We start from the raw sequence: 24468 nt of genomic DNA on the forward strand, positions 1-24468 counted from the left end.
AGGTGAAGGGATTGAGGTGAAGTTCTGGAAGCTGGGCTCTTTATTAGGAAATGAGTGGATTCGTTCTGACCCTAACAGTAAAACAAAGCGAAAAGCCTACTTCTTTTTATGTTGTGTGTCCTTCTCCCCTCACCAAAGGGGGCAGACAATCTGTGTTGTGCAAGGCCACTTACCATCATCGTCTTCTCCCCCCTCCCCATTATCCCAGAGCCAACCCTTCGTGAAAATTATCACCCCTCCCTCTCCCTCACTGGAGACATTCCTTGTCAAGAAAATCAAGCCACACACTCAAAGCTCTGAACTCTGTTGCTGGATTTATCATCTATCTGCCAAGGAAGATTTTTTTCAATTCAGTAGCAATTCAACGGACTTAAAATAAGGACGTTGTAATCCCATATAAGTCCAAAGGAAGGACAACACTAAAATGGGTTAGTTCAGTGGCCCGATAAGGAGATCAGAAACCAGGTTCTTTCCTTCTTTCGGCTCTTGTCTCCTTAGCATACGGGTCTCAGCCTTAGCCTTGCTTCTCATTTAGATTTGTAGTGACAGCCACACGCTCACGGCAACGTCCCGATGAGGAGGAGCCTTGCTTTTTTTGGGGGGGGGGCTTCCTCTTTGGAGGGTGACACAGAACTTCTCCCCAAAGCCAAATCCAGCAGATTCCCCCGAACCTCTCAGGACAGTGGCCCCCAGAGGCATCCTCGACACCTTTCTTTCTCTAACATCCCACATTCAGTCTCTCAGCGCATACTGTCAGCTGTCCCTTCCAAAACGGTCCTGAAGCTGACCACATCTCACCTGGCCTACGACACTAGCCTTCGTAATGGTGTTCCCACCTTTGTCCTTTCTTCATATTCTCAGTTCGAGAGCATGATTGCGCCCCAGTTCCACTGAAAACTCCCATGTGGCTTTGACATCATATTGTCATCGTGTTCAGACATATTTAAGGCTATATCCTTGACAGCCCACACCACTGTCTTGTCATCTCTCTGCCTTCCTCCTTGCCACTCTCTTTCCCAGACGCTGCTCTGGCCACGCTGGCCTCTGCTACTCCTTAAACACACAGTGCACATCCCCACCTCTGGGCCTTTGCACAGACTGTTTCTTCTTCCTGAAACACTATTCCACCATATAGCCAAACTACCTTACTTCCTTCAAATGTCTAATCAGATGCCACCTTCTCAGTGAGATTTTTTCTGGCCCCGTTATTTTATATTGCAACACCCTCTCCCTGCATCCCCTGTGTTCACCCCATCTTACTTTTTTCCATAAAATTTCCTACCATCTAGCATACCATAATTCACTTATTTCTCTTGCTTTGTTTTTTTTTTTTTTAACTTCCTATTGGAAGCTCTATTGGGGAGAGTTTTCGTTTCCCCACTTTGCTAACTTAAGAACCTAGACCACTGACTGGCACCAGTAGGAACCCATTAACTACTTGTTGAATGAATAAGTTCTGAAACCAGTTGTGGGCAGTTAGACCCACAGTGGCTTTAACCAGTCAGGATTCCTGCCTGTGGCTGAGCTTGCTTCCCCTAAAGAATGCAGTAGACAGAGGGAGATGGGTACTTGGGGTATTTTTAAGGAAAAAAATATAAAAAGACAGGAAGAGTTTTGGTTAAGCAATCAACAGTCCTGACGTATTCCTTGATTTATTTCCCAGGGGTAATTATCACTTATCCCAAGTCAAGAAAAATGCCTTACTTCATTGATTCTATTTTTCCCCACATTTCAACATCTTTAACTTTGGGGTGCATCTTACAGTCAATGCTATCTTATGCTCCTGCAACTGGCAGTATTTTTTTTTTCCTTAGAGCTTCATAAAAGGATGCAGGATTTTAAAATGGATGATGTCTTAGAATCAGTGAAATCCCGTAGTATACTTTGAAACATGGCATGCTTCTGAAGTATGAAGCAATAGGAAAGAAGAAAGAATATTATCATTATTATCCATAGACACATAGCTGGCTGCTATTTAAAAAAAAAAAGTTTTGAAATATCTCATGATCTCCAGCAAAACTGGACAATCTCTTTTTCTCTTGCCTTCCTATTAGGAAGCTTTGATTTAAGATAATGTCTGAGCAGAGAAGCTTCATTCAGTGCTGTCATTTGACCCAGATTGTATGTTTTTATAGCCTGAGCCAATTAGTTAAAGTGACTTTGACTATAATAGGGACCTGTGACATTCCTCAATATTATTGCATTAGTCACCCTGGAAGAGTTTCTGGCTTGTGTTTGTGATCTGGCTCTGATTGTGCCTTCTTCATCTCAGTATTTCTATGATCGGTTGCTGTCCTACAACATAATGACCTTTGAGTCCTTGAAATTAAACCCTCTCTGATTTTCTTTATTTCAATAAGTCCTTGGCACCTGATGGAACAGTGTGAATCACCTTTATTGTTCTGATTACTAATCAAGCGGTTTTTCTTTCAATCTTTTTAATCGTTATGAACCAAATGAGGATTGGGCCTGGAAGTCAGAAATGGGCTGTGCTCCCAACTCCGTTCCTGGACAATGGGGTAAACCTGGGCGAGTCACTTACCTTCCTCTCATTGTCCTTGCTACTCATGGAGAGATTGTTCTAGATTATCTAGTTCTTTCAGTCCATGCCGGCATGGGTTTGTAGTGCCAGGCCCAATGTGTGTTTTACTAGGACTACAGTCCCAGCCTCCATCCCAAGGCTGCATTGGAGGAGGGCTGGATCTCATTAAATATACTAACTTATTTACAAAATGAAGTTAGATAAGCCCGGAGCATGAATTCCTCGAGGGTAAGACAATGTTGCCTTGACTTTTGTAACCTATGACTAGACAGACACTCCTTGAAAATGGAGACAGTAGCTATTATAATTCATTTCTATATCTCCAGTGTCCCCCAATATGTAAGCGCCTCATACTTGGTTGTCGATGAACAAATAACTGAAATGTAGTTTTCCCACTCCTTCCATTCTTTCTCCATTCTTCCCTGTAATGTTCTTCTTTTTTTCCTACCACACTCTTCTACCTTTACATTTTTTTTTTATGGCCCATTGGTATGTCATTTTTCATTAATACAAGTCCTAGTCTCTTTCTTGTGGTAAAAGATGCATGACATAAAAGTTACTTTTTGACCATTTTTAAGGGTACAATTCCGTAGCTTTAAATACATTTACATGGTGCAACCAACACCACTATCCATCTCAGGAACTTTTTTATCGCCTAAACTGAAAACCTGAGCCCACTGAGCAACAGCTCCCCAATTTGCCCCTCCCCCGAGCCTCTGGTAACCACTGCTGTACGTTCTGTCTCTAAACACTGGCCCATTGTAGGTATCTCACGGAAGTGGAATTCTCTTTTATTTTGGAGTTTTCCCCTTGCTCCTTCTGACCCTCCTTTCCCTCTACTTCTGCCTTTCCTTTCCTTGCTCCTTATAACCGCCCTCTCCCTGCACGGGCCGCGTCTTCTCTATCCTTCCGTGCTCCCCTAGTTGCCATCCACCACACAGCACTGCCTTCACATTTTCTTATGTCTTATATCTATGCATAATTTTTATATCTTAGTTCATTTATAAAGTTGTGGTGTTACATTTAAATGTGTTACACAACATTTGTACAAAAGATACAAAATATGACTCCTTAAAAATTTTGCAAGCAGGTTCTAGAAGAGGCTAGCTCATAAAATGACCGCACTGGAAGGCACGGGACAGAGAGGAGAGGGGAGCCAATGTCCTTAGGAGAGGTTTGCCAGGGAAACCATGTTTCTGTTGGAAAACTGCTGTAGGATTTATATAAACTGAGAGACATAGCAGACAGAGAGATACAGACAGGTCTAGATATGTATCTCACAAAGACAGGAAAGCCAGTTCCCTCCGAGCCAGAGAGAAGAGCCCCCGGGTTCACTTACAAAGGCATAGTGATTCCCCATCTCTCATAAAGTGCAAGTTAGGCACTCCGGTTACTGATCTTCCAGACCAGCTTCTCCCTGAAGTCCCAGCTATTCACAGCAGGCCGAAACAGAGTATTTCAGGGAAGTTGTAAACAGGACAAGCACCAACACTTTAAACACGCAAGCGTAAGTACACAGAGAGATTATTGTAGAACAGATATACATTTCATAAAATCTGGAAAATAAAGTCAAAATGACAATTTCCTACTCTCTTTTCCCCATACTTCCTAGGTTTTTCTTTCCACGCACCAGCAGTCTTTGAAATCTACCGCAGCAGAGAGGAAAGAAAGTTAAAGATTTCTAAATAAATTACACTGAATGAATCTAGACTTAGTTTAAGCCATGATGTAGGAGCAGTAGAGGCTGTTTCAGAGTACATGGTCGTAGCCAATGGATCCTCCTTAAAATGGGAAAAATAAAAGGGCTTATCTCGAAGAGTGTTGTGACAACTAAATTAAATGTATATGTAAATCACTGGCATTCATTCTAATTCCCGGTACCCCAAAGCTGGTGTGCACGAAAGAAAATGGCTAATAAGGAAATCTAGCCTATTACCCCATAGATGGATTTAAAATCCGAATGTTGCAAATTTGGGGATACTGGCTTTTGCAATGGTTAGATTTCTGAAAAATGAATATCCAAATTTGTGGCGAGTCATGCTTTTCCAGCTTTTTAGGGCTGAGGAAAGCATAGGTCTTTGGCGCATGCAACCCCAGAATCAGCAGCTAGTTTGCAAACTCTACCCCATGATGTGGTTGTAAGAACAGCATTCTTATCCCTTCCATTCCTCTTTTCTCCCCTTATTTTCTCAATGTTCTTTGGTTCCGGTTTTGCACATTTTATTCCTGCTTCATCTGTATAGTTTTTATGGTTTTCTTATCCCTCTTAGTCCTTTGTACTTATCTTTTAAATCTTCTCTGGTTTCTTTCTTACTACACAACATCTTTCTTCCTTGTTTCTATTCCCTGTTTAATTTTCTACTCTCCTTTTTTGCATTTGCATTTTCTCATGTTCACATTTAGTCTGTGGCACTTTCTAGTCAAACCAGTGACTGTAAAATTTTCTTACCATCTTGCAGTCAGGTTCATGATACCTATCCATTTCTGAAATTTATCAGCCTGGTAATCTTTCACCCAAAGTGGTGTTGATGATAGTAACACAAACCAGGAATGTTAGTGAATCTATGGATTTTGAGAACAAAATAGCAACATGTCTACAGGTTATTTGTGTTCTTTTCCCAGTGTTGATCACATTCACATTTGACACGGTATTCCAGTACCAGGTACCGCATAAGTGCTCAACAAATGTTTGCTGCTTAAATTTAACTTACATTAAAGACTATACTTTCAGGGATCATTTCTATAGTTTGTTAAATTTAACTTACATTAATCAAACCTTTCCTTCATATGGATTTATTTGATTTCCCCAACAACCTCCTGACATTAGATAAGACGTGTAATATCGTGTGCTTCTGAGGGCTAAGGGAATCGATGGTGGAGAGATCCATGATTACTGAAGACTGTAGAGCTGTCTGGTTGCTAAGCCAGACCCAGAACTCAGGCTTCCTAATTCCAAGGCGTCTGCCGGACCCCCATGCCACACTACTGCGTTCTGTGTTTGCCGCCAGCATCCTGCCCCGCGGTACCACTGTTGCTATTCCAGGTTAGAACGTCTGCTCCAGGACCCAGGGGACTACTGAGTATAACCATCCCTTACTGCTCCTAGATCCACCTAATATCTGCAAAGATATTAGAAGCACCGAGTACAGTCACAAAAGCTAACATTCACTGAGGGCTCATCATGTGCCGACCAGTATGATTTGCATGGATTAATTCGTGTCTCCACTGTAAGTGGCAGCTTACAGTAAATACAATAGAGTTCTCTAAATGCTCTCTATGTATTACCATACATCCTACCAAACATCACCAGAACCGTCTGGCAGAGAAAATGTATCTACCCCTATGAAAAGACAAAGAAGCAAAGTCTTTAGAAGATTAAAATAAAATCAAAGTGGAGCCCACAGGTCCGGTCTCCAAGTCCTCTCCTCCTCTGCAATGAGTCACCAGTCTATCCCATTCGCCTTGCTGATGGACTAGTCCCAAACCGGCACCAAGCTCTTGGCGTGATGGAAGTACATCTTTATATTTAAGATTGCCTCCCTGTTTGTCCTAAATGTTAAAGCCTTCTTTTCATCCAGAGGCACTGTTTCTCCTCAAGGTTATCTGTAAGACCCTCCTCTGTGTTCATTGTTGGGGCATTATCAGCCAATCATAGCAGAATCAAGGATAGTTATAATGAAAGGAAAATAAAGAAATCCCATGTCTAGGAAGACAAAATACTAGTACAGACATCGTATCAATTAAGGGGGGAAAAAAATCTCATTGCCAAACATAAATCCCAAAGAAAAGAAGACAGTCATTACAATAATAATAATTACTATTATTACTAATATGAAAAGAGAAAAGCTTGGTTCCAAGTTCACTGAAAAGTTTCCCTTCCGTCTTGAGTGATTCTTCTCTAGAGCCTCCCAGGAGCGCAAGCCTATAATTTTAATTATATCTTGGCATTCTCATAAAGCAAACAGCCTGCGCAGGTAGTATTTATGACCTGTTAGGAAGAATACTTATGAATATGCTTCGCAAATTCCAACTGCACTGATCTGCAATGGGCCTTCTCAAGGACAGAACGGGTGAGTCGGAATACACGTAGGAGAAAAGTTGCTCATTAAGGGAAGGTTTGTTATCCAGCAACGTATAATTAAGGTGACGGTCCCAGCTTCTGTGACAGCCAACACTCGGGTAGTTGTTTGATTGCTGCGTGGGTCAGAGATCAGCTCCTGCTACAAGATGTAGCCACATTAGTGTGTTAGTGAACAGGTTAGAAAGTAAATTACAGCTGCCTTTCTCAAGCACATTACTGTCGGTCTTCATTGTTTTGTTTCTACTGTACATCAGCAGGACTGTGGCTTCTGAAGACTTTGTGTGACAGGTTAGGCATTTTATCCTTTGAGTAAACAGTAATCATGGTGCGAAGAAAGTGGGGCATTGGAGATTTTTTCCTATTCTTTGAGAATTCCACTCTTCCTTTTTAGTTTGCTCCAAGGGCTCATTGGGGATACATATATTAAGCCCTTTAAATAGTTCATAATAAATCTTTGTCTCAGGCTGATTCTGACAGTTTTTTAAAGAGTCTTTTAAGAGAGAATCCTCAATCATTTGTTAACCCGTGGGGGGATCTTCAGACTTCGGGAAAAAAATAACAGCCAGGGCTCTTGGGTAGTGAAAATACAATGTAGGAAAAAATATATAAATATGGAAAATCCCAAAAATATCACCTTACTGAGATTACTTACATGTTCTGCATGTATCTGAATGCTTTCTTTCTTCCCCAACAAGCCAAAAGGAGAAAGGAAAATAATTGTCAAGCTAGCAAGGATTTTTATCGATAATTTTGTTTTTGGACTAAGATACATCTACTAAAATGTTAGACTTCAAATTGTATAAGAGAAGGTATTCTTTTTAAAGTAAACTAATTCTCTCAGTAAAAAGATAATTTCTCCTTTGCCCTTGTTTCCCCTTTAAGACTACTTCGGTCTTCCCCCAAATTACTTCTAGACACACTGCTATTTTACCTGGTTGGAGAGAAGCAGTCTACTCTTCGAGAAAAGATTGAAGATAGTGGTTGTTAGTATCAACAAAAAAAACTCTGAAGGGCAAGACATAGCCTTCAGAATAAAGACCTTCCTAGGTTGACATGAGATTTTTAGTTTCCACTTTGGATATAAGCTAATTTTGTCCAGTATATTAGATGCTTCACAATTTAAAGAACATAACACGATTTGCGCACCAAAAATATAATACACGAACTTTATCGGAAGAAAGTAAAAGCTGTACTATCTACCATGTAAGTAATTAATATGAGTAATCATTACAATACCTGTGCACTGTATGTGCAGGGACTGGGAAATACTCTGAAGTCTCTCTGCGGAAGGAAAGCGTGCTCGGTCCCCAGTGTTTTATGTATACAGTGTTTCTATTTCAGGGAAGCTTGTGTTGATGTCTTTGGTTTTGCTTGTGACTGAGTGACTAAGGAGGGTACTGAAAGATGCGGGTCATAACTTTGAGCAAAACAGGAGGCTAAGCATCACAACAGGGGCATTTTCTCCATGGATAAGACCTGAACCTGCATGTCACTTCTACAATGCAGTTTTCTCAAGCTCTTGAAAAATCCGAAGAACTTAACTGACGACATGCAAATGGAGTTTGTTGAGAATAAATGCAATAATAAAATGGAGCAATAGGCAAAGGACAGCCTACTGTTATAGATGGATTCCTTCTCACGGAGGGTCAAATAATTGAAGACCCAGATCAAGGGCAACCATAAATACCTGGAGTCCCTGCAGTTGAGAGGATTAACCACAGAACAATTATGACAAATGCAGTGGGAGCATTCAGCTACCAGGCAACAAGGAATACGTGCTGCCAGTTTTTAAAATAATTATTTGGCATTATAGGATATACAATTTAGACCCAGAAGCCATCCGATAGAACGCTGAAATGTCGATGTTAAAAAATATCAAGTACATCATTAGAGAGTTATATGTGAAGCAGGGAAAGGGGCAGTAATGCAGTAATTAATACAAATTTGCGTTGCACCCAGTTTGAGAAAAGGATGCGTCTACCCATTTTCACCATCACCATTAGCAATAGCCTTTATCTTTTTAAATTGAAGAAAAGAGGGTAATTCTACAGCAAGGCTAATTGCGAACTATGTAAATGGAGTCATTAAAAAATGTCTGCTTTTTTTTTTTTTATCCCCACCACTTGGGAAGATCATGCATAGCCTTGAAGAAAATATACAAATGACCTAAAGTCGAGTTCGGATATGGAAATGATGCCGGCATATATGTTATGATGCCTACACATCTATTAGCTGGCCAAAATTATAATGATGAAGCCCTGTCTTCCTCACAGTAAAGCACGGTTACTTCTGCCAAAGGATTAGAAGACTTCGTTTAGGTGCTAAGATAGAGCAGTGGTCATTGAAACTTACTGGGATCATAAGTAAAAGGAAAATTTGCTTAATTATAAGATGTCAAGATAGATATTCATTAGCAAAGTAAGCTATAGATAATTACCGGGCTATCTCCCACTTCTGGCTCCCCTAAATTACTACAAGTATAAATAATGTTACTAGAATATTCTCCAATAAACCTCAATCCTTTATTGATGATAGATTTAATATAGTACTTCTAACTGAAAACACTTTGAAAAGTAACCACTTCAAGACATGCTGGACCAAAGCATAATGAAACCAACAAATTCTAGCTGCTCAAATTTCTCCTATATGATAAAAAATAGTAAGTGAGCAGAAGACACTGACTCAGGAGACATTTGTGGAGACCTGCCAACCCAGGCTCTCCGCTATCCCCAGATCACACGTGCACACGCACGGAAATAAAAACTGGCTACTTCCAATAAGGGGTTAATATCCAAAATATATAAAGAACTCACACAACTTATTATAAAAACAAATGACCCAATTAAAAAATAGGCAGAACTCTTGAATAGACATTTTTCCAGAGAAGTCATACAGATAGCCAATGGGCACATGAGAAGATGTTCAACATCAGTCATCATCAGGAAAATGCAAATCAAAACCAGAACGAGACATCACCCTACACCTGTCAGATTGGCTAAAATCAAAAGGACAAAAAAATAACAAGTGTTGGTGAGGCTGTGGAGAAAAGGGAGCACTTGGAACTGTTGGTGGGAATGTAAATTGGTGCAGCCACCCTGGAAAACAGTATGGAAGCTCCTCAAAAAATTAAAAATAGAACTGCCATGTGGACCATGCAATTTTACAGCTGGGTATTTACCTAAAGAAAATGAAAATGCCAATTTGAAGAGCTATATGCACCTCTGTGTTCACTGCAACGTTATTTATGACAGCTAAGGTAGGGAAGCAACCTAAGTACCCACCAATACATGAACAAATAAAGAAGTTCTCTCTCTCTCTCTCTCTCTCTCACACACACACACACACACACACACACACAGAGGAATATTATTCAGCCATTAAAAAGAATAGAATCTCACCATTTGCCACAGCATGGATAGACCTAGAGAGTGTTTTACTAAATGAAATAAGTCATGATTTGGCTTATGTGTAAAATCTAAAAAACAAAACAATCAAAACAGAAACAGACTCATAGGCACAGGAAACAAACCGTTGGTTACCAGAGCAGGGAGGGTTGGAGGGAAGGCACAACAGGTGAAGGGGGTTAATAGGTACAGTCTTCCAGTTATAAAATAAGTCATGAGGATGAAAAGGACAGCATACGGAATTTAGTCCATAATATTGTAATAACTTTGTATGGTGACAGATGGTAACTACACTTACATTGGGGATCTTTGCATAATGTATAAAAACATCGAATCACTATGATGTACACCTGAAACTAAGGGGATATTGTATGTCAGTTACACTTCAATTTCGAAAAATCGCCATGTGCTAGACCCCATCTCTGAGAAGGCAAATTTGAAAAAAGCCACATATTTATATCAACATTCACTTGAATTTTCAGTCATTGCTTAGTTCTCTAACGTTCTCCAGGGGAAACTGCCAACCATTCAGAACTTTTTCTCTGTCAAACAAATGGATCTCAGGCCAAGCTTCTAAACTCCTCCAATCTTCATTCCTGTTAATCACATGACAGCTCTCATTCAAAACCCTTCCTCCTTTTCCTAGGGGCAGCGTGGCCAGATCTCGCTAATAAAAATATAGGTGTCTCGGTTAAATTTGAAATGCATATGCAATATTTGGACCATGCTAAAAAAAAAAAAACTGCCATTGTTTATTTGAAATTCAAATTTAATAAGGTTTCCTGGATTTTATTTGGGAACTCTCATGTAAAGAATAAACTGTGCAAGAGTCACCACCGTTTCCACAAGCTCCACTTCTGCTTCTTCACTCTTACTAAAACCTTTCACTCTTGAAACTCTCTCTTGATAGACACCATGATTCCTCTGCTTCTGACTCTCCAACGCCAACGAGGAGTGGCCATCATACTTCGTTTCCACAGCCACTTTTGCACCACTTCCCCCAATATCATCACTCCAAAATTCCTCTTAAAAGAATGAAAAGGGCCTTCTTTACCTGTTCTCAGTGCGATCCTCTGTCAACAGCCACAGCACTCACCTACTGTCCCCAATGGCGTCCGCTTGTGCCTGGCAGTCTTCCTGTGCAGCAGTCTCCTCAAGGAGGCAACAGACGCCAGAATGGCAGCTTCCGGGATGAGACGCTACTCCACACACACGTCCTTGACTGCCACAGCTCGAAAAGCTCGTTCTTTGACGTGCCTTTAGCCACCCATTGGCAGAGCCATCCCTTGGCCTTTAACCATGCTTCATTTTCAACATGCCAAACATCTGTGTGAGAAAAGGAAAAAACTTTCTAAGATATAAGTGCAACAAACAGAAGTCACAAAGGGAAAAACGTATAGAATTCTCAATATAAAATTTAAAAACGTGTATCAGTGAACATTACAAACAGGAAATGCAAACATATGGGAAAATATTTACAAGAAGTATGTCAAAAATAATATCCTTGGGGCACCTGAGTGGCACAGTGGGTTAAGCATCTGACTCTTGGTTTCGGCTCAGGTCATGATCTCAGGGTCGTGAGACGGAGCCCTGCGTCAGTCTCTGTGCTCAGCACAGAGTCTGCTTAAAATTCTCTCTCCCTCTGCCCCCCCCCTCTAAAATAAATTATATTTTAAAAATATAATATCCTTTCACATAAATAAATAAAATCTTAAAAAAAAAAAAAGGGGGGGCGCCTGGGTGGCACAGTCGTTAAAGCGTCTGCCTTCGGCTCAGGGCGTGATCCTGGCGTTCCGGGATCGAGCCCCACATCAGGCTCCTCCGCTGGGAGCCTGCTTCTTCCTCTCCCACTCCCCCTGCTGTGTTCCCTCTCTCGCTGGCTGTCTCTCTCTCTGTCGAATAAATAAATAAAATCTTTAAAAATAAATAAATAAAAATAAAAATATAATATCCTTAATAAAGGTAACTACCTCATTCAAATTGATAAGAAAGATACTAAAAACTCAAATAGAAAACAGAGGACATAAATGTAGGATTCACTGAAAAAGATTCACATGGCCAATAAATATGGATTAAGCATCATTCAACTTCATTAGAAATAGAAATGCAAATTAAACATGTGAGATGTTTTTATATACTGCTTTTCAGGAAGACCCCAATAAAGTATCTTCTCTCAATCTTCTGCTAATTTAATATTTTTTTATTAAGTGAGAATAAATATTGTAAGATGGCAATCAATAGGAACACCATCAAACACTGTTGATAATATGTTAACTGATACAGCATAACTTTTCTGCAAAGTTGTATACAGAATCAATTTGTACACAAAGGAAAAAAAAGAAAGCTCGTGTTCTTTGACCCAGTAATACTACTTCTAGAAATCCACCCTAAGAAATAATAAAAAAGTTGAAGGAAGATGAATTTCAAAGAAATTCATCACCAAGCGATGGAACGTTATGTAGCCAGTAAAAATAGCATGTTTGAAGTGAGACTAATATGGGCAAATGCAGATCTCTCATTTCTGGTTTTTTTTTTTTCTTAAAGCTGATTTGCAACCAAGAGCTCTATTATCTTTTTATTCCCCTAACAGTGTATAATAAAAGTACTGCTATTATCACACAGTGAGCAATGACTGACATTAAAAAATGCAGGAGACACAGGTATGGTCCCAATTTTGAAATAAGTATAGAAATAAATAGCAAATAAGACTGCAACAAAACATTAGTTTTAATAGTGACTGTAACTGAGTGTTAAGGTTATAGAGAGATTTTTTTATTTTCTGGCTTACTCTTTCATATTTCCCAACTTTCCTATGAACATAGAATAGAAAGAGATATAATATAAACTTATGTAAAAGCCGTAAACCGCATTCTCACAAATCCTTTCTAAACAAACCTCCCCTTTCTGGCTGCCTCCCCCAGGTCACCTCCCCGGCTGCCCCATCACCCTTTCTCATCCCCAGCCCTGTTCCTTTCACTTGCTTGTTTTTAACCCTTGGCAATCCCTCACTCTATGGACTTTCTTTCAATCCCATTGTGCCAGCTCCCATTCCCTGGGAGAAGTTCCCAATCCTGAGCACCGCCTGGAAAGACCACAAAGCCCACTATTATTAGGGTACCCTAGAAAATTAGCGCTCTTAAAATTAAGCAACTTCCAGCCACTGTGAAGTCTTATTTATTTTCTGTCGGTCCTAGTTGCTTTGCCCACATGGGCTGCTAGGTAGCTGCTTTCACTTTCAAAATCCTCTCCTTCTCCCATGTCCTCTATTGAAATTAAGTTGTTCAAGGCCATTCCCATCACACTCCTCTCTCCCCCCCTTTTTTCCTCCCATATCCTCTCCCCCCCCCCCATTTCAGAGACTCACTTATCTTTCTCAGTCACGTATTAAATATCCCTTAGGATTTAAATTCTTCAATTAGCATTTCCAGTGTATACACCTTTAAGCTCAATCTTCTTGATCAGTAAACATGCTCAGGTCTCTTTATGTTCATTACCAAAATTCACCAAAGAGAGGAAGGTCATTTATTTAGTCTTTCTCCCCCTTCTGTCCTGAAGCTACTCAGTCTGGAGTTGCCCAAAGAATCGACAATACCGGTAGGTATATCTGGGAGGCACTGAATGTTCTGGACAATTATGTCCATTAACTCCACCCTCAGTTTCCTACATATTAAATTATTTGTCTTTAGTATAGCACTTATTTTAATTTTGGACCCAAAAAAAGGGCAAAAGGTAACATGTCTAAAATTGGTCACCAGTACCTATCCATCCAAATAATAGTTTTCTATAAAGCCGTTTACCAATCCGAAGTCCTAAAGTTACAATGTGAGGTGTGCGTGGTATCTTCCCCCAGTTATCCACGTGACTTTGTGTCTTCTCCAAAGCGCTCCCATCAATGAGACCCTGTGTCCACCCAACCAGTGCTCTCCAGCCCCTTACTCTGCATGTGCTTCTTCATAGCATTCCTCCCTGCCGGAAGTGACTACCTATTTCCCGTCCTCCACAATGTAAGCACTTACATTTATAAATGCTCCACCTCATTGTAGATATTCGTAATCATTTAAATAACTGAACAAAGACTAAGTGAGCGATTATAAAACATCTGACAGGTGCTTACATGTGCTATTTTAAAAACCTCATCTTGTGTCTTAGGATCATGTGCTGAGTAAGGGCAAAAAGTTCTAGGGACAGGCAGAAGATCAACCTTTCAAACCTTAAAAGGTATGCTCCCAGTCCACAGGCCCGCACTTGGAGAGAGAGAGAGAGAGTTTGTGTATCAATGGCTCGAATCACCGGCTGATTTTGCAGCCAGGGCTGCAGAACTGTCTCTCATCACATGGCATTGTTGTAGTTCGTCACAGAGCTTTAAAGCAGTGAAAAGGCAGAATGCATATGTGTGTGCTTGCCAGTGCCTCTGCAGCCAGACTCCTCTATAGAACTCCTTTTTAAAAAATAGTATGTCGACAACATCTGCTCCTGGAATGGAGATTTGGCCAGAATGCTAAGAAAATAAACATGGCAGTTCAACTCGATCCTGGCAACCGGTCCCTGCCCCATGGATAGGCTGCACGGAAGATTCATGTATATAAAATAGTATATTAAAGTAAACTTACAAAAGCAAAGAGCAATCATTGCAACCATAATTTTTTCTTCCTCTTTGGGATTCTAATTTTAAAAGCATTAAAGAAGACAGCTGCTCATGCTGTGATATGCGCTAAACAGCCTGAAGGATGGAAAAAAATATATTTGTAGCTCATAATAACTATTGACCTTTCTGATATACAATGTTCTCTGTGTTAGCTATTCGGTTCTATCAACAGTGAAGATTGAACATGACTTTTTAATAGAAAACATGGGGTTTTGAGCTGCCTTCACAAAGGTGTTTATGTATTGTTATTTTGTTTTGTACTACAAAAGACCAAGTCCTGATGCCCTTTGTCTGACATCATGTTTGTTGTTTAAAAAAAAAAAAAAAAAAAAGGAAAGGAAAAGAGAGAAAAGAAAGGAAGGAAATAAAAGAAGGAAACAGAAAAGGGAGGGAAAAAAAGCCTCAATGTTTTTGAGTATGTTTTATATGAGGAATTGGCTCGTAACCACTTTATAGTCGTGATAAAAGCATTGCCACACTCGATCCCATACGCAATATTGGTAATGGAATCCAACAGCGTCCCGGGAGGACATGCCATATTTCTCTCCCAGAATAGATCCCTCAAGTGGCAACATTTATAGGGCGTCTCCAGTAAGATTTAAAACGCTTGCTTGCAGTATTCATATGGCGTGTTCTTGGGAGCGCACAGCCTGCTTCAGAATGGGTCACATTGGATGTCGTGGACTCTCAAAGGCTAGCTTTACAATACCCAGGTTTTCCCCTTGAACTTTCCTGTGGCTTAGTAGTTGTGTATAGAAACACCCGCTGGTAGCAGCTTGACTCTGACGCCGCGTCTGTTTCCCCGAGTGGTATCATGCACACCCCAAACGCGGAGCAGCAGGCAGCCGCTGAACGCGCTGCTCTCCCTCAGGGGACAGCCTCACCAAGCAGCAACCCCTGCCAGGCGCAGGGGACCTGGAAGGCAACCTTATGCGTTATGATTCTCATCCCAGGCAGGCGGATATTGCCAGGGAGGGTGTGCTGACAGGTGGCATGGGTTGGCAGATTATTATTTTCCTCGTTTTTTTTTTTTTTTGGCGGATTATTCTTAATGTGACTTTGAAAAAAGTTTATTACATCATTATTGAACCACAATTATTTTCACAGCTATGCTCTAGAGTTTCAGTTAATGATTCACAAGTTTCTAAACAATGCTGAAGACTCGCAACTGAGTGGGAGCAGGAATCAGCCCTAATGAGACTTAAATAAATTCAGTGGGTTTTTTTTTCGTTGGTTTTGGGTTTTTTTGTTTTGTTTTTTTTGTCGTACTCCAGAGCAAGCACTGAAGCTGAGAGAGGCTGATTGCTGAGCCAGGGCACCCTGGCTGGAAGTGCGTCTGCATGGCAGCCAAAGGGTGGTGCAGCGTGTGTTCACAGAACACGGTGGGCACTGCCTTGCCCCCATGGCCAAGGAGCTCAGTCTAATCTACTGAAGCCTCTTCTCCCCTTCAAAGTTGCCTGGCACGTCCTAGAGGACAGGCCAGTGAGATGAAGGCCAACTCTCAAAAAGAGAACAAAGTATTCTCTAATTCTGGGAGAAATCAGGCCCATCCTTTTTGTTTTTCCTTTTTTTACTGGCCCATGACTCAAAATAACGCTTTGCAGAACATGCCGCCTTAGAGATGAATACAAGGAGAAGGCACGATTCTCTGTCCTCAAAAACAAACAAACAACTACAAAACACCCAAGTCTAGGGCCAGGACGGTCCCTGAGCATGGCATGGCAGGGATAAAGGGAATAATAATTCTTAAAAGAAAGCACCTGTTAGTTTATTCCACACGTACACGGAGTGACTACTTATGTGAGCACCATCCTGGGCATTTGCAGGTCCTGGGGTGGGGGGCGGGGGTAAGGGAAGCAGGAGGAGAGCAGGGAATAAATACAACAAGAGACAAGCAAGCCATCAGGCCTGCCTTTCAAGATCTCCCAGTTTTGTAGATGACACCGTTGATAGCATCTTTTGCAAATCACACATTTTAAAAAATCAGTTGAGCGTTTATCTTTGAAAACACAAACCCTGCTTACAAAAATCAGCATTGCAGGTAATGTTTCTCGTGTATGTGAATTCACCAGGTACCAGAACTGTGGGCTGTGCATTCCTTCTCACTATTAGTTTGACCCATGTTGTGGTCACATACCGAAACAAGGCTACGATTTTTCCAGAAAGAAGGTCGATGTGGATGTTATAGTAGTTATCTATCATTGTATAACAGATTATGCCAAGTGTTTTGCTTGAAGTTATCTCACCTATTTTCTACAGGTCAGGAATCCAGTAGCAGTTAATGTGAGTTCTAGCTCAGAATCCTTCCTGAGGTTACAATGGAAATCTCAGTCAGAGCACAGTCATCTGAAGACTTGGCTGGGGCAGGAGGGTCCACTTCTAAGCTTACTCATGTGACTGTGACTCACTAGGAAAGTTATGTTCCTTGCGACACTAGCCTCTCCACCAGGTTGCACAAGTGTCCTCACAACATGGCAGCTGGCTTCCATCAGAGTGAGTGACCCAGGAGAGAGCAAAATAGAAGTAATTCTGCCTGTCATGACGGAGTCATAGCCTACCAATCCCACCATGTGCTGTCTATTAGAAGCAAGTCACCAAGTCTAGCCCACCCTCAAGGGGAGAGAAGGTAGGCCCTGCCTTTTGGAAGGAGGAGTATCAAATGATTTATGGCGTTTTTAAATGACCACATTTGTCATCGTGGGTAAACATAAAATCTGCTGGGATACTATCTGTGAGATAAGATTTATTTACCATGTTTGTCCTACTATTGGAAAACCAGGTTGGGAAGATCTTCTTAAAGTCAATATTTAATGAATATTAGTTATTGAATATATTAGACGTATGTAAATGCATATATGTATTATGTGCATGTATGTGTAATTTTTGCTCTGAGAACAAGGAACCATGGTAGGTGGTAAAGGGGATGCAAATTAGACCTGTGCCAACCTTGTTGACCTGGAGTACCTAGCATAAGACATAAAATGAGGATAGAAATAACTATAAGAACAGCATTTGGCAACATCGTGACCTTTGGAGTCAGACAAACATATGTCATGTCTGTGCGCTCTGCCACTGACTACGTGGAAGACTTGGACAACAGAGACTCTTTCTATGTAATAAAGATCTAGTATTTGTATCCAGTCAGTATGGGCTAAGTTATGCTGCAGTAAAAAATGATTCTGAAATTATAACAAAAATTTATTTCTCTGAGGGTCAGCTGTGGGTTCTGTCCCACACTATGTCCGTTCCAAGACGCAGGCTGACGGAGCAGGCACCATCTGAAATGTCGATAGTCACCATGGCAGAAAGAAAGAGAAAGGACCGCTTTCTAGTAAGAGACTGGCTCTTTTCAAAAGTTCCCCCTGGAAGCGACACAGGACTTTGGCTCACATTTCCTTGACCACGGACAGCCATATGACTATGGATAACTTCCGAGTGGCTGAAGAAGAGCAGGAAAACTTTTGTAAGAAAAGAAACAACTTGTCACATACTTGACACATACTCATTCTAAAGTCCTAAAATACATCAGTATCTAACAAAGCAAACAGAATAGGACAATGGAACAATTTGGCTTTATCGAGGTAATTGCAAAACGAACAAACATCTCTTCCCTTGTCTTCTGAAAGTAATTTTGGTTATTTGCACTTTGGTTTGTCCTGTGTGCACAGAACCTCTGAAAAAGGAAAGGTTCATTTAGGCAATGAAATAGGAAAAGAATATATTTAACTTCATATGTTAGCAACATGCCCCAATCCACTTCTCCTTCAAAAGGAAAAAAACTTCGTTCACAATTGAGGAGCAACCAAGTTTTCTCAAAACTTAATTTTTCTTTTCCTTCCCTCCTATATCAGGAGTTGGTGGCGGTCGGAGGGTTCTGACCCTAGGTTGCACTGAAAACATTTGTAGGGTATGAAAAAGAAAGATGCTGTTTATGCTGGGGCCTCATCTATTTACAGAGACCCTGGAAAGAATACAGGAAGTGTTCAGGTGGACTTGGCCCTAGCATTAGCCAGCAGAACCAGACGGTTCTGAGCTTCTGCCTCCTCCTTGAGCTCCCCCTGCACCCCCTGCCCCTCCATAGTAATAAGGAAGCAGCAACTACAGCGCTAGTCAGGGATTCATAAACAAATGTGAAATAACGCAGATATGGTTTCACATTATGGTGGCATTTGCCAGCATAAAAATTATTACAACTTTGCTATAAATTGTTCTGTAAATTTTACAAAATATGCAAAAACTGACATTTCGAGAGCTGAGATAATTTAGATTTATTAAAAAGTTGAGGCCCTTGAGATTCAGCAAAAGAGTATATTTCTTTATCTAGCGTTGAGTTGTGTGGGTCTCGTTTGTGTTTTGTTTTCCAGCTCCTTGTTTATAATTCATGGGTCAAAACTGGCCCTATCTGGGCTTTGACCACTTAATCCGGTTTTACCCATAAATTTCTCCTCTGTCTCCGGCAGGGGATGGAGCATCTCTGAATCCCAAATTTCTTATCAGAGCACGCAGCAGTCAGGGCCTGCCTCAAAAAGCTGACAGGAAAGCATCTGATCTCTAGAAAGCACTCGAAAATGCTGCTTTGGTGTGGACTGGGTCCCACCGTCTTTATAGGGCACCAGTCTTAAGGACACCTCTCTCGCCACACTGTCCTCTTCACACACACACACACACCCCGTACACGCACAACCATATCCGCACACGTGTGTACACACACTCTCTCTATTCAACGCCACAGGCATGTTGCGCATCCCAAGGCCACGCTCTCTCCCGAACCTTCATCAAAACCGCGCTTCTCCCGGAGACACCCGAAAGCGGCGGCCCGCACCTGGCGCCCGCGGTCGGAGCTGGGCAACCAGCGTGCACTTGCTCGCGCTGGACGGAAGCTCGGCCGTGGCGCGCGTGCTGCACGCGGGTTATGCGTCCCTGCGGAAGGGACAGCCTGGCGCGTCATTCCCACCCTGTCCTCAGAAGGAGACAGTCATATGGAATGGAAAGGGGAATCTTTATCGGAGAGCAAACTCTTTCCTAAGGGGCCCCCTCTCTTTCTCCCCGACTCCCCATTCCCGCATGATCGGAAATAGAGCTCCGAGACCAGCTTCGAGCTTAAACCTCAGCTTCCACGGAGCAAACCTGACCTTAGCGTTCCTCCCACACTGGATGTCCTGCGTGTAATTGCCGCCGCCCCCGTATGTTTAGGCCGTCACGGCTGTAAGGCAGGGGTGCTGCGTGCAGGGCCTCGGCCGGGGCGCATCCGTGCTGCGTCTGGACCGTGCCCACCAAGCGCTGTACTCCGCCGTTCTCCGTCCTGCAAACGACGGTTTCTAAGGATGGAGTGAGGCGGTTCCTCCCTCCTGGGGTCACGGTACCCAGCACCCGGGCCCTAAAATACATCTCACTTCTGCGGGAAGTTTCATTTTTCCTCAGCGATTGCAAACACGATCTTGCTGAACAGAGCTGAATTTTTAAGGCCGAGTTTGTGGTGTGGATTCTGATGGCTTCCCGTTAGTTCAAGTCTCTGAGGACCAGTGCCAATAAATGTGAAAGGGACAACAGTAGATTGGCATACTTTTCCATTTCCACCAGGATGAAAAACTGCTATAAATGAAGTCTAACCTTAAATGTATAATCTGTCCTTGGGAAGGGGAGGGGGGAAAAAAAGGATATAGCATCTTCAAGCTCTCGGCATCCCTTACGAGAAAAAATTGGTTCTAAGGGTCTCTGATCTTGTGTTTTAGTAAAATAGAACTGCACGGCTGACTGACAGTTCTGATCTAAAGCATTTACGTTTAAGTTTTGATCTCTCTGCTTTTGATTAAAACTAATGAGCTCATTTAATTCAAAATGGGAATCTCTGATAAGAGAAATAAGGTTGATGTGATTGGATTAGAGGGGCAAATTAAACTCTTAGAGCAGAAGTTTGTGCTTATATAGTGTATTAAAAAGCTGTTGGCGTATTATGGCGTGTTAGATGATGAGAAAAATTTCATAGTAATTCATATTTAATCAGAAGAAATGAAAGTACTAAATATAACATGGCTCTGCTTTTCCCTCGAGTGATAAAAAGCTGTACATTTAAAATGACATCAGATCCATGCTCTCTAAAACAAAAAAAAAAGAAAGAAAGAAAGAAAGAAAGAAAGAAAGAAAAGAAAAGAAAATCGTAAGAGAGACACATAAGAAAGGGACACTTGCAGTGGCTCCCTCTCCCCAGAACCAACCATATGCCACCAACATAGGAAAATACAGTCCTATTTAGACAGGAGTGATACAAGAAAAGCCACAGACCACAAACAGTAAGGTTTCTCTATTATAGGAGCTCCTATTCTTTCATCTGAGCATCGAGTTTCATGTAAAAAAATAGGTATTTCTTTCCCTTAGAAAGAGATGGAATGTGTTTCTGAATTTAAAGTTCAAAAGCTTGTTTTTCCTATTTTTCTTTGTGTTTTCATAACTATTTTCACATATGCTTAATTCTTACAAGTCCCTTTGTGACACATATTTCTTTACCCCCACCCTGGAGAAAATCAGTGTTAGCGTAAGCCTTCTCAAAACAAATCCCATTCGTTGTTGGACATATTTTTTTTTTTCAATTTTAGACTCAGAAAAATTTTTAAAACTTTAAATTACTATTCTAGAAGAGTAAAATTAGACAGTTTTTATTAGGCTTAAAAATACCAAAATTAATTTCTTTTCAGGACAACGCTCAAATTGATAAAATCCCTTAGCAGATAGATTGATGTTGCCTTGTGGCCTGGTTGCAGAAAGGTGTTTTTAGATCAACAAGACTGCAAACTATCATTTTAAGTTTCAGGAGTAAAGAAGTGTTCCACTTAGTCTAAAAGTGTATGAAGGGGAAGAGTAACAGTCTTACTTAAGAGAGGAGATGATTATTTGTTAATATCCTGTTCAGATGGGGGCGGAGGGCAAGACGCCATTAGAGACAGCAATGGACAGTTGATACTGTTGGTGGTTTTTATTCCTTTCTGTCTGTACATTCCATTCTCAGCCCTCTATCATGGGTCAGTTGAGAAGACTTTATGCTTTCTTATTCCCCACAACGAAGGAGACCAACTCAGGAGCACAAGGGCCCCGGCTAGCATACAGTTACATGGTCCTCAGAACTGGCCAGTGGGCAAATATTACAAGAACAGATTTGCAGGGAGGACAAAGAGCAAGTGATCCGTGCTCTCATCAGCAGCCTCTCAGCCTCATTCTTGGTTAATTCCTTAAATCTATGGTGTCCTCCTTTCTCATGACCATTCCATCCGTGTGCACCTGCCAAGATGCGGGTGTGCTGCTATTACTTACTTATTGTAGACCCTACTTGCGGAGCTGCTGGAAGTTAGAAGGCCTGAAAAGCTCCTGCTAGAAGCTGGAATGGAGTCACTTTGGATTCATTAATTTTTCTTTTTTATTTTCTGCAAAGTAAACATTTTCTAAGTGAGGTAAATTGATTACCACGCTCTTAGCACCCATCAGTCATTTATTTTTAGTGAACTCAAGGATTGCACCTGAGCAGTAGCTGTGAGGGGCTGTGTAGACATCTAAATCATGTGTGTGTATATTTTTGTATTCTTCAGTGGAGTCAACCAGCCCCAGTCTGCTAACCACTGACAACACCCTTGAGCGTTCCTTTTTCATCCGAATGAAATCTACACTGACCAAACGCGGCGTGCACATCAAATCATCCGGATATAAGGTGAGCTGGGCTCTGGGAGGGGACATATTTCGGTCTCAGGTCAATCCTAGGTCATTTGCATCGAGTTTCCCGGCTGCTTTGGGTCCATATAATTAACGCCTGTGACCTCGAGCAGCCCGTCGGTTTCTTAGTTATTGTCCTGTCTCAAGGTACAGGCTTCATTACACGTCTCATTCTCACTTCAGATGTTGCTGAGGCACTAAATCCCTCAATAGAGTGTCTTTTCTTAAAACACTTGTTAATAATGCACCAAGGTCTTCAGCACTTGCTAGAAATTCCCTTTGATGGGGAAGGTGAACCAAATTCATATCAGTCCTTAAGATGAGCGTTCTAGAATGGCTACTTGTAAGAATTCTGCTTCTTCCTTCAAATTCCCCCTTTCTCTTTAGAAAGACTGTCCGTTTTACGAACCTCTTGGCCACCAAGGCTCATATACGCAAATAAAATCAGGTTGGGCGTCAGGAATCTTAGTTGAAATTACAATTACTGCACATTCAGTCATACCTCAGCATCCACAGAATACTCAACATACAGAGCACATGTCCCACAACAGCAAAGACCACGTCTGGCGTCATAATCTACATTATTATCATTTTAAGGGGAAGGATACAAAAGCCTCCTAATCTCGGGAAATTCCAACATTTTGGTTACTATAGCAACATAAATTAAGAGCTATGAAATTTATGAAATGCCTTTGGAAACCTGAATCTTATCAATTTTACAACACACTAACCAGTCTCTCAAACAATATTTACTCTATGCGGGAGGACACACAGCAACCGAATGTATGAGACATGTGGCCGGCGTGACGTTTTGCAGTTTTCGAGTTGAGAGCTTCTGATAGCTCAGTTCTTTAGGGTTACCGTAGCATTGTCAGGGATGGTTAAGAGTCATTATCATGGGGCTTAAAAACCATATATAAGTCATCAGAAACCAGGGGCCGCCTAAAAGTCAGTTCGGGTAGTTTCTTTGACATGAATTCTTCAGAGAGAAAAAGGAAGGGGGCAGGAAGCAGGCCCTTCCATGCACGACCTTTAGCTGAGCTGTCCTACCGTCTGAAGGGCACACGTGGAGCATCCTTAACCCTTAACGGGGTTCGAAGCAAAGGAGAGGCACCAGGCAGCTCCACCGGCAGGAGCTTTCTCCTACAGAGGCCCATTACAAAGGGATATGGTGGAGGGAAAAATCCCGACTCTATCCTTAACTGTTTTGATTTTTCCTGCCTTAACTGAACCCAAGACATTTATGAGTTCCGAAGTGTGTAGCATGAGCAAGTTTGGGATTCTGTAAGCAAGCTGCAGGTAGAGCGGTCAGTGTCATTGTCACGGCAGCAAGACGCAGTGTTGGCGGTCCGGCTTTTAGGAGCCCTAGGGCTTCCTCTCACCTGTGTTCTGTCGGCATGCGCTCCTCACTTTTAGCGGTTTCTTACTGGTTTGTGGGGGGCATGTCCCAGGAGGGAGGAAGGGTGGGAGAGGCGAAGTATAGTTTGACAAAGCAATATTTAGTATACTTCAGTGTCATTAATTTTTTGAACAAAAAGTTACTGCTTTCACATGACCAGTGAGAGAGATCAAAAGCCCTGGACAATTTTGAGTCTACAAAAAAAGTAGGCTGTGCAAGTAGAGAAATAGTTTCTGTTTCAGTCTAGGCAAGGGACCCTGTAGCTCGCGTTCTTGCTGTGTTGCTGTTTGGTCATCTCGGGACAGCTGTTTTTCCTGCGTGGCCTGAAATTGTACAAACTCATTACTTTTCTTTTTTCTTTAAAGATTTTATTTATTTATTTGAGAGACAGAGAGAGAGAGAGAGAGAGAGAGAGAATGAGTGGGGTGAGCGGCAGTGGGAGAGGGAGAAGCAGGCTCCCTGCTGAGCAAGGAGCCCGACACGGGGCTCAACCCCAGGACCCTGAGATCATGACCCAAGCCAAAGGCAGACGCTTAACCGGCTGAGCCACGGGCACCCCTCATTTCTTAAATATTAATAGATTATCCATTCGATGAATTTCTCTTGAGTTTCTCTGCAGCCTCTTCTAGATCCTATAACCCAACATGAAACAATAAAAAGTCCCTGCTTTTGTGGTACTTAGATTCTAACAGCGGGAGA

The 24468-nt window shown here is 41.7% G+C and overlaps 1 protein-coding gene, 1 long non-coding RNA gene and 1 pseudogene across 4 annotated transcripts in view; 2 read left to right on the forward strand and 1 right to left on the reverse strand.

Annotated features, from left to right (window-relative positions):
* NPAS3 (neuronal PAS domain protein 3) overlaps positions 1 to 24468 on the forward strand; it is an 817945-nt gene that overhangs the window by 730286 nt on the left and 63191 nt on the right. For both annotated transcript variants that reach the window (XM_087859047.1, XM_087859046.1), the window contains one exon: positions 22250 to 22368. In XM_087859047.1, coding sequence (XP_087715173.1) covers positions 22250 to 22368 — 119 coding nt within the window. The remainder of the gene's footprint in view (positions 1 to 22249; positions 22369 to 24468) is intronic.
* Positions 1 to 24468, reverse strand: part of LOC148107109 (uncharacterized) — a 246574-nt gene that overhangs the window by 94925 nt on the left and 127181 nt on the right. Inside the window, exons 1-2 of one of the 2 annotated variants that reach the window (XR_015723071.1) lie at positions 14044 to 14090; positions 11124 to 11353 (exon numbers count right to left, since the gene is read on the reverse strand). This is a non-coding gene — a long non-coding RNA (uncharacterized LOC148107109). Of the gene's footprint in view, positions 1 to 11123; positions 11354 to 14043; positions 14091 to 24468 lie in introns of those variants that run through there. The other variant, XR_015723070.1, reaches the window with a different exon arrangement.
* On the forward strand, positions 5258 to 5439 carry LOC148107110 (small nucleolar RNA U3; annotated as a pseudogene).

The sequence above is a fragment of the Ursus americanus genome, chromosome 35 (genome assembly GCF_024610735.1).
Source record: "Ursus americanus isolate L20-20 chromosome 35, mUrsAme1.1.p, whole genome shotgun sequence".
NCBI classification, from domain to species: Eukaryota; Metazoa; Chordata; class Mammalia; order Carnivora; family Ursidae; genus Ursus; species Ursus americanus.